The sequence below is a fragment of the Thalassophryne amazonica genome, chromosome 7, assembly GCF_902500255.1.
Source record: "Thalassophryne amazonica chromosome 7, fThaAma1.1, whole genome shotgun sequence".
Lineage (NCBI taxonomy): Eukaryota > Metazoa > Chordata > Actinopteri > Batrachoidiformes > Batrachoididae > Thalassophryne > Thalassophryne amazonica.
The window spans coordinates 62,370,122-62,381,235 of NC_047109.1; the positions used below are offsets into that span (position 1 = coordinate 62,370,122).

At 39.3% G+C, this 11,114-nt stretch overlaps 1 protein-coding gene across 5 annotated transcripts in view; it reads right to left on the reverse strand.

Annotated features, from left to right (window-relative positions):
• LOC117514031 (thrombospondin type-1 domain-containing protein 7A) overlaps positions 1 to 11,114 on the reverse strand; it is a 602,038-nt gene that overhangs the window by 22,360 nt on the left and 568,564 nt on the right. For 2 of the 5 annotated variants that reach the window (XM_034174316.1, XM_034174312.1), the window contains exons 26-27: positions 10,816 to 11,029; positions 2,836 to 3,288 (exon numbers count right to left, since the gene is read on the reverse strand). Coding sequence is in view for 1 of the 5 variants with exons in the window: in XM_034174317.1 (XP_034030208.1) it covers positions 3,198 to 3,288; positions 8,833 to 8,920; positions 10,816 to 11,029 (393 nt within the window). In the remaining 4 variants the exon portion in view is untranslated. Of the gene's footprint in view, positions 1 to 2,835; positions 3,289 to 8,832; positions 8,921 to 10,696; positions 11,030 to 11,114 lie in introns of all 5 variants that reach the window. The other 3 variants (XM_034174317.1, XM_034174313.1, XM_034174314.1) reach the window with 3 other exon arrangements.

Below are 11,114 nucleotides of genomic sequence, written 5' to 3' on the forward strand. Positions count from 1 at the left end.
TTTAATTTTAGTCATAAGTGGGTCATAGTTAGCCGGAATTAGATCGTTCATGTCTTTTGGAATAATAATTCCCAGGTGGGAAATTGATTCCATCCCACAATTTATTTTGAAATGTTTCTTAATGGACTCATCAGGTATATAATTGAAGGCTATCACTTGGGATTTATGAGAATTTCATTTGTAGCCTGAAACTGTGCCAAATTCTATTAAGGTTTTATGTCGTTCTGGGAGGGATTCATAGGGTCTTGCCATGTAAATCAAAACATCGTCTGCAAAGAGGGCTATCTTCTGGTCTATGTTATTTACTGTCACACCATGTATTCTGGGGTTCTGTCTGATTGACTGTGCCAAAGCCTCAATAAACATACTAAAGAGAAGTGGTGAGAGATTACATCCCTGTCTACAGCCCTATTCAATTTTTAGAGCATCTGACAGGCCTTCAACGTAAAAATAAAGTTGCATTTATGTCACCTGTGGCAGGGACCCTTGCAGTTCATGTCATCCTCACAGCAGTTGGAAAGTTTCTGCAGAACACAGCATCCTGATACACAATATATGGAGTTTAAAAGAATCTGAGTAATCGGGGTAATCTTCCTCCCATAATTCCTGAAGAAGTCTTTCACAGGTGCCAGGTCTGACCCACTATCTCCTCTCCATCCTTTGTCCCAGACACATATCCCGATTCTTGATAAGCTGCAAAGCTTCACCACACAAGGCAAGACGCCTTCTCCATATCAAATAAGAAAACAAAAATAGAATTAACTGTGAAAAAGTTCTGAGTTGGTTTCACTGTGCAGTGTTGTTATAAAAATGTTATTAAAATTTGTAACCCCCCTCCAATACATGCAATACAGACTCAATGGCTCTAAGACATATTGGGTTTCTGCTCTGTTGTAACATACAGTGTAAACACAGTTGTGATACAGTATATAGTATATGGCTAGCTTTTGTGTCAGCAGTTCCAGAACATAATTTCACAGAAACTGACTTGATAAAGTGATAAATATATATAATTATAGATAATATATATTTCAGTCTTTCTTTTATTACATCTTGGGGTGCATTTGAAAGTCAGTCATGTATTTTTTTGAAAATAATTTTGGCATCTAGTCAATACTCTCTTGGATTAGCTTGGACGTGTCAGTTTGATTGCAGTGTTGAGGTTGTTTTTTTTTTTGTCATAACAGTACTCCTTCTGCATTTTGTGCAGAGTGGAGTAGAACCCCAGGTTTGGGGTTAGGGTTACTATATTAATAAAGGTGTTATATGTGTACAAACATAATTTTAGGACTTTGAGGATGCTTAATATGAAACTCTATTCATGTTTCCTCTGTATATGTTGCACAATATGACCCCTACAATGAGATTTGTTCTCCAAAGCAGGTAAAGAAAAATGTCAAAAAAAGACTTCAGAGTCCATAAAGTAATCTTTGTGTTTACAACCGTTCATCTTTTATTAGTCAGTAGTTCTTCCACACATACAAACACCCTGTACAAAATGGCCAAGCCTTCCACTGTTTTCTTGTTTCTCTTTTTTACAACATACAGCTTGCATCATGATAACAACAATCAGCAATATCTTACACCCACTGTGCAACAGTCAAACTAAACATTTTCTGTGCAATACAAAATAAATATACACATAGTTAAATTTGTTCCAAAAAATAAAAAAATTGCCGTTATTTACAAATCCAAAAACAAACAAAAGGTAAACATTCTCCACACCATTTTGCTTTAGCGTGTTAAAGCAGGTTTTGTTACTGTTAATACGTTGTGTTTGTACAGATTGTTAGAGAGCACCTACGATGTTAGCTATTACAGGAAGCTTCAAAAGTTCATCTTTTGCAATGAATTCTGCTTCAGTGATGCTCGCTATGTGAGACTTGACAGTGCTCGCAAGATGTTTAGTCCTGAAAAGTGGTATTACAGGACTGTTAGTACTTATATATTTGTAAGTAAGGCAGAAATGGAAGTAAATTGGTTTGTTTTGAATCACTGCTAAGTTTCCCACAATGATTTAGTGGAGGTAAAAAGAGACATTTATTGTTCAACAGTATATATATAAATTTATCTTGTTTTTTTCAAAAGCATGAAGTGAGCAACAATTTGTAGGTGAGAAACGTTTGGGTTCATTTCTTAAATTTAGCAAATGTTTTAGCTAAAGCTGACAGGTCTTCATGTGAAAAGCCTTGAAATTGACCAAATTGATGCTCAGTCCTTGTAAGCTTCAGAGCACCGCCCCCCCCAATCCGATTCCATAGTTAAGCCTTCACTTGCATCTGGTCAAAAATAAAGTTAAAACACCAGACGAAGTCTACAAACCACAAAAGGTATCAGACCACAACCAAAAATCAGTTGTGAGAAAGAAAATCTATACATGTATTTACTTTGGATTCACACCTGTTTGGTAGAACGTGACATGTGGAAACACAGTCCTGTTGCTGTGGTTTTACTTTGAGTGGGCTTCAGTCCTCACGTCGATTCCGCTTCGTGGATTCGTCTGGAAGAGGCAGTGCTGTATGGCAATAGAACTTAGAAGTCACATGTGCATATCATGCTGCACTAATATAGTGCAATGTAACAAAACAAGGGCGGAGGCAGGCAGCAGTTCCAACAATGGGCTACTCCTCCATCAGCATCACTTTATCCCCCAACACAGGCCTCTGAATCAAGCACGAAAACAAAAATTCCTCCCTTTGATCAAGAGTGGAAAAGAGATTTGAGTCCAAACCCGATGAGGATTGAGAGAATGAATCCAAACCTTTTTTTTTTTTTTTTTTTTTTTAATGGGGATTGTGCTCCCCCTCCTCCTCATGGTGACTTTTGGCAACGTACAAACCGTCATCCTAAACCTCTGGATACTCAGCGTTTTCGGGACAAGCAGAAAAGCACGAGAGCCGAGTTTTCAGAGGCAGCCAGAGAAGAGCCGTCTCTGTCTTCTACATCGGCCTAACAGGGCGTTTCACTCAACACGATGGAGGTCAACAAGACGTTAGCCAAAAACAAACGAACAAACAAAAAAAGGAGCGACTCAAAGTACTTGAAATGGTTTAAACACCACAAGTGTCTCTGGTAAGAGGTTATTTCCTGTAATTTCACTGCTTGGTCTCGGTGACGTGTCCGTTCCGGCTGCAAACACGCGCGTCCTTCACTTGCAGCGGCATCGTGACGTCTGTCTAAAAGCATGTCCTGGACGACTACATGTCAGTGTCTCCGTCGTAGGCCAGGGTCAGAGGTTTTAGTCGATTGTTTTGCTGCCTCTGTCTCTGAGGTCTCTTTGGCTTTTTGCTGTGTGATAAAACAGAATCACAGTCAGAAAAAAAAAAAAAATCTGGAAAAAAGCCCCATCCCGACTATAAATAGTTTTCTCCTGACAGACTTTTGTTAAACTGCGTTTTTCTTGAAGTTATTCTGTTTTAGCCCTCTGACGTCTGTTGGTGGTGTTATTTAACACCAACCCTCTTGGCTGCTAAGAAAAGTCATTTCCAAGAAGAAAAAGCTTGCTCTCCCAAAATAACTTGTGTAACCAAGAAACACATTTCTACTTAAAACTGAGGTTTGTCTTGGTGAACAAGAAGACTTTCCTCATGATAGGTTGTTGTAAAAGTAATAATATCAAAATGTTCAATTCAAAGACCTTCCAATGAAAGAGCTTACATCAAGGAAACTGTCTGGTGATTTTTTTTTTATTTCATTTCATGCTGGGAATGAGACATAGTGAAATATGGCCAAATAATTTTATAGAACTAATAAATGTGTGGACAGAAGAACCTTGGGGCTGTAGCGATGTAAGAAAGCTGTTATAAGTACTGTAAGTGTTTTGGAATCCAAAATAACGTGACTCAGTCACATTAATGTTTCAGCATGTAAAATACAGTAGGTCCCCAGGTGTCTTATAAACAGTCATCAAAATTGCAGCCCCCCCCCCCCAAACAGCAGGAACAACACCAACAACAACGTCAGTATCTACTGTAATAATAATAATAATTGACACAGACATGATGTATTGATCCATGTGAAATAACTGCATAGAGGTGAGTGTGGGACTTTGAGGATCGTGGACAACAGATTTTTCACATAAGACCACTTTCAAGCTACATAATTTGAGCAATAATGTGAAAAACATCCTGTAAAAACACACACACGAGAAATCTTTCTTATTATAACGGGAAACTGCAGGATCTGTTGTCATGGTGACAGCAATTAAACAGGCGGATCGCTCCTTGTGACTGGATAAAGTTACTATCCTAATTAAATGACAGGTTTTAAAAAAAGAATTCTGTACTTCTGTGTAATGATGAAAAATAATGAGATATGTTCGTTTCCAAACAGCCGTTAACAGCATTAAATGTATTAGTTTGTTAATTTGCATGCAGAATTTGTGTAAGTACATGCCAGACGTTTTGTAACCCAGCTTCAGGGTAAAAGAAGAAAAAAAAAAAAAATCAGTTATGCTCACAAGTCCAATGAATACGTTTGCTGAAATGCCCTCAAAAAGCTGCAGAGGTTTTCACTTGTGCCATAAGAACCTCTGGAAAACTGACAAGCTGGAATGTGCTGGAAAGAAGGTGAAGACAATCAGAAGAGCAGCCAGGAGAGTTTTCTTTGGATAATCTCCGCAAAGGAATAAAGACATGCCAATGAAAAACAGCAAATAAATTCTACTCCCACGAAAAGCAGCAATTCTTTTCTCTGTGGCCTTTGGTAAATTAGTCAACAAATCTGGACACACTTCCTGTTATTTCCTGGTGTGTATTTAATGTATAAGGATCAGGTGATCTACATAAAGCTGAATACAGAAAAATGTATATGTAGCTGAAAAAGGATGGTGATATTAAAATAATAATAATAGTAATAATAATAGTAATATTGGTGGAAATTTAGTGGAATGGGTTGTCCTGCTCTTCCTCCACCAGAGGGCAGCACTAAGCCATAATCATGAGCAGCTTTCTGGAACACAGAAATGTCTAATATCCATCTATCCATCCATTTTCTATACCCGCTTACCCAGTTAAGGGTCATGGGGGACTGGAGCCTATACCAGCAGTCACAGGGCATGAGGCAGCCACACCTTGGACAAGAATCTTGTCAGCAAACTGACAGCCAAAGTAGGTGTTGTATGGCGTTATCTGATTGGTCGTTATCGATAGAAGGCGTCGCTCGATTGGCTAGTGCTACGCTGCATGCAGGGTGTACTCGGCTCCACCAGCGGTCAACTCCGCATGTGGTACAGCTCAGAAAGTGGCGAATGGGCCAATCAGAAGTTGGCAAAATCACATACCATATAATAATTTAAAATGTACAACGTATTCATAAAAACTTAAAATGGTTTAACTCCAGTACAAATGCAGTGCTGATATAAATGGAGATTTGATATCATAATGTCTGCAGACTTTTGAGCGATATTATGTTTATCATTGCATGTGTGCTTAAGGTGAATAGCTACATGCTAATGTTCAGAATGTCAGAGTGCTGAATCACACTTCCTGGTCAAAGGACTCAGATTTGATTACCACATGCCCCAAATGGAATAGGTCTTACACATATTTTTGGAGAAAGCAACTATTATTTGGGCCACTTCACATTCACATAGAAATACTTGAATAGTGAAGCCACAAGCTAGCACTAAATCTGATGCTTGGTCCTGCCTGTGTTTTCTATATCAACAACATTTAATTGAGTTTTAAAGTAAATAAATATGAAATTGGTCACTGGATCCTTGATCTCTGGACTTAAATAAAATCTACATTGTGGATATTTTATCTTTGGACAAATAAAAATAAATACAATCTGTAGTTGTTGTCAAAAGCACTTCCTGTCAGACATTAATGGCATGAATGTCACTCCATACCTCTGAGCTGAGCTCAGCCAGCTACATGTCAGCATCAGTGTAATTCATAAAAAAACAAAAACAAAACAAAACAAAACAAAAAAACACAGAACGTCCCATTTTGGGAGGAAAACACATTTTTTCTATTGTAGTTAATTGTTTGTATTAGAACATTTGGAAAGCGGTGTCATTTGATTTAAAATGGTGATTCGCTTTGAAGTTATTTATTCTGACTAACTTTACTCGGCAGAGAGCAGCACAGCTATGGAGCTGTGCGAACGGAACAGAGGACAATTCTTGTTTCTTGCCTGCAACAACACAAGAGTCCCAGTTAGTGACTTTAATCCGCACAAAAATGACTCACGATTGACATTTTTAAATGGCTATCGGAAGGGTTACGAAGTGGAGTTGCCCTTTCTGAAAACCAGTGAAGCAATGAACCAATGAAGCAGTGGGTCGGTGCACTGCTTCGCTGTTTCAAGCTTCAAGAACAGCCGCTGCAGAAGCGGTTGATTACACACCTGCTGCAGGGTCTGCAATCAACGTAGAGAAATGATCATTTTCCTGACAAACACCCTCAAAAACAGCGGCTGCTCTGAAGGATCGATAAGGGATTTGTTAAGCAAAAAGGCTATTGATGTCGGTGGATCAAATCATTCCGTGCCATTTCCAGTTTGCGGCTTCGTTTACTAATCCCATCTGCTCATCTCATCTGCTGTTAATCAGTGAAATCACCTGATGGAGTTGGTGGTTACAAAGAAACCTGCACCCTCTTTGTCCTTTCTGGAATCAGGTCGACACCTATGGATGCCTGAACACGTTCCTGTCTTAAAAGTTTGAACCGCCTAGCTGCTAAAAGCGCTAACACTGTTAGCATGTAGCATGAAGTCCGACAAGAATTTCACTCGGCAGAAATGTTGCAACAGAGAGTCTTAGATGATCCGGTAGGATGTTTCACCTCACAATAAGATATTATTTCAGGCATTTGTTACAAAATACTACAAGACAATAAACAGCCCTCCACAACGGAGCTGACTCTGAACTGAAGACGAGACATGGAGACGCTGAGCTCAGCTGCTGTCACTCAAAGTGACCACGCCCCCAAATTTACAGAACTGTATGGCTTAAAATATCTTTAAGTTAGAAAAAAAAATCACTCCTATATAGTTGTCACGGATGAGGAAACTATTTATAGAGAACAAGGCCATTTTATATTGTACCATGCTGTAAACGTGTTTATTTCTGCTGTAAAGTTGGACATTTTAACATTGAGTCCTATGGGAATGTGCTCTCTTTTGGAGCCAGCCTCAAGCGGCCAGTCAAGGAACTGCACTTCTGCGTTGGCTTCATCTGATGCCCTTGGGGTTTGCCAATTGGTATGCGCTAGCCATGCTAAGTTTTAGCTACCTATCACGGCTAAACCACGAGAATGGCTCGCCATGCTAATTTATGGTAATAGTACGAGGTCTGTCCGTAAACTATAGGTCCTTTTTATTTTTTGTAAAAACCATATGGATTTGAATCACGTGTGATTGCATCAGCCAAGGTTGAACCCTCGTGCGCATGCGTGAGTTTCCCCACGCCTGTCGGTGACGTCATTCGCAAGAGACCGGAGTTGTGGGCCGGAGGAAATTGGCGCCTCCACCACGACAACGCGCCAGCTCATTCCTCTCATTTAATTCAGACTTATTTGACCAAAAACCAGACTCCGGTGGTTCAACAGGCGCCTTACTCCCCTGACATGGCCCCTTGTGACTTTTGGCTCTTCCCAAAACTTAAAATACCATTAAAAGGAACCCGATTTGAGACAAGAGAGGACATTATGGCTGCGATGACGGCGGAGCTGCGCGCCATCCTGAAAAAGGCATTTTTGGAATGCTTTCAACAGTGGCGACAACGCTGGGAGAAGTGTGTGGAGTCCCAAGGAGAGTACTTCGAGGGTGATTAGGTTTCCAACCCTCCAGGTAAGCCAGTTTTTTTTTCCCAGCCAATGGTCCGATACTTTTCGGACAGACCTCGTATATTGAAGAATGTAAAAGACCTTTTCAAATTAATAAACACATGATCACTTTGTGTTTTACAACCAATGCATGATTTCAGCATGTTAATAACAACTTTAATAATTTATAAATAATTAATTTTAATAATGATTTGTATTACACTTTGATTTTAGCTTGTTAATTTTCATTTACTGAATTATACACATCACAAAATAAACAGGTTTCAAGATTTGCCTTAAAAGATTCAACTGAAGTGTTGTTTTTAAAGCTTAGTCTTCAACTTTAAAATATTTGATGTTTAGAAACTTATGATTATTACTATTATTGTATAGTACTGTACACACAACTAATTGAGTGTACATTTACTTAAAGAATCCATTCAGGATTAAAAACTTGGTAAAAGTTGTGGCACTCTGTGGTATAAACAAATCTTTTTTTTCTTTCGAACTAAACAGGGTTAAACACTATGATGTGGTCTAGACCTTCTAAAAGTCTCTACGGGGACTACAAACTGTTGGGTGGTTTGGTCTCACCTGCACCAGCAGCCTCGCTCAGAGAATTGGACAGGATGTGTGGCATTATGAGAGAGGTCACAGCGAAAGGCCAAAGACTGCAGGTGCTTAAATAGGAGAGGGTTTTTCTTTTGAGGGGATGGGACAGTCTTCCACTTCCTCATTACATGGTGCTTTGAGCCGACTCTTTGCAATGCGGACAGGTGTAAATGGTCTGAGTGTTTAGGGCCCGTCCGACCACCGTTCCATTAGCGGCAAACTCTTGGGCTTTAAGGGATTGATGCACCATGGCACAGTAGCTGCTGCTCTTGCAAAGACAAGGCATGAAGGAAGCAACCAAAAAAAAAAAGGGTGAAAAAAGGACAAACAGTGATATGAGGGGGGCGAGGATCCGTCAAATGAAATCAGGCAGGGAAAACTGAGGATGGTGCGTTTGATTTTCATGAATGATGAAGAGCATGATGATAAAAAGGGGGAAGCGTCAACTCACCAAGCTAGGTATATCATAGACACTATGAATATGAGGAGCACAAATGCTCCGGCTGCTACACCGTACACCCACATCTTCAGCTTCCCATCTGTGGAGGAGGAGGCGGGAGTTTGTCAGTCTGCTTCAACACGGCACCAGCAGCCACCACAAGCTGCACTCATTCATTTTGTTAAAGCTTGACAAAGCGATTATCTTGTTCAAAAGGCACAAACATGTTGTAGCACTACTCTAATGAAGTCTAAGAACAGGGAGGATGAGGCACTCGCACTTTAACACTACAGGGACGACATGATGGCTGCTCCTGACAGACGTGAACTCAAAGTGATCTGTGCTCCTGCATCCCAAATGTTTTGCCGTCATGTAGCATCAGTCATAACGCTCTGAGCAGATGCAGCTCGCAAAATGTTAATGCATCAGCGGGTCACATCAGGTAGCAGAGATCACACATGCATCTGAGCAGTTTCTGCAAACACCTTCATGCATTATCAAATAGAAATATGTTAAATATTAACGTAAGTTAGTTGTCTTGTTTTTGAGTTTGAGCTTCACTGCAAAGACGCCACAAATGATGGCTTTGTAAAAAAAATGAAACAAACCAAAAACTCAGGGGCTTCACAAATAAATTTGACACAAGCCCTTCTGATACATACAACGGCGTTCACATTGAATTTTTTTTTTCCTTTTTAGACTTTGAGAAAGTCCTAATATTATGGGAATAAAGTCGTAATTTCATGAGAAAAAAGCTTGTCATTTTCTGAGAAAAACCTTGTAATATTACGAGAATAAAGTTGTAATATTACGAGAATAAAGTTATAATTTTATGAGTAAAAGCTCGTAATATTACGAGAATTAAGTCATAATATTACAAGAATAAAGTCGTATTTATACGAGAAGCAATAACCCTGCAGACTATGGTTCCAGCCATCTCCTCCTCCACGAAAGAGGCGATTTTGCGAGCTACTAATCGCCAGAACTACAGGCGAAGTCCGTGTGGTTCCTCCTATGGAATAAACACATTTTCTTGGATATTCTTTTCAAAGTTCTGATACTAATGATAATGTGGTGCAGATGGTCCAAAAGATGAAGTATTTCTTTCTTTTAAAAAACCAACACTGAAGTACAACTTCACAAAGAACTCCACAGTTTTTTCTCTCATAAAATATCTTTATTCTCATAATATTACAACTTTATTCTTGTAATATTCCAACTTTATACTCATAATATTACAAGTTTTTCTCATAAAATTATGACTTTATTCTCGTAATATTACAAGTTATTCTCGAAGTCTAAAAACTCAATTTGGCCCCAAAACACCATTGTAGATACAGTATTTTGTGTCTGACGGACCTGTAAATTTTTTAAAAATTTTGTCAAGGTGGGCTTGAAAGCCTACAGCCAGCGTAGACCCCAGTTATCTTGATTTCCTCTCTAACTGCTATATAAATGTATATTGTATAATTTAGAGGTAAAATAACACTGTCACACTAACATTTGCCAAAATGAGTAAACATCTGTTTATTGCTCACTTGTTTAAGTGGTTTTTATAATTCAGAGCTGAACGCTAGAAGGATGCAGTGCTGTGCAAATGTTTAAACCAAGTTGGAATTTTGACAAAAATGTGGTATTGGCCTTTTTTTGCCTTCCTCAGCAAGTTAACAAAAATAGTGTAGCTTAAAATGTCCAAACATTATTATTTGAAGTTGAAAACTCTGCTTTCAAAATAAATAACTAATTGTGTGTAGGTGCATTGACAATTATATAACCACAAAAAGTTTAACAAAAAGTGTTTCATTATTTCCTTTTATATTCATTATTGAAGGTTTTAGGGATATGAATGTGACTAAAACTTTGCACAGTACTACACGTTCTTGGGACGAGAACATGAAAGTGGGTTGCTGCAGGTGGGTGCTGTGAGACAAATAAAATCTTGTCTGTTTTTTGCAATAAAAGCTACTTTGTCCTGGTGGTGTCATGTGATTCGACCTGGTCCGTAGGGCTGCAGGTACCAGGTCCGACCATTGCGTCCAGGTTGGATGGTTGCAGGCTGGGTAGGGTTAATGGCACGGCTGGTTTTCACATCTGCCTTCTTGTCCCCTGCGGTGGGGATCTCCAGGATCGGGATTGGGGCGCACTGGTCCAACCTCCCAATAGATGACAGTACCTCTGTGTATCCCTCCTCACATATGCACACTCCATCCTGTAGGGGGCAGTGTAGAATTATGTTTAGTTTGAGCTGCTTGTACAGTTCCCCCAAGAATATTGGTACACATTGACGCAGGCAA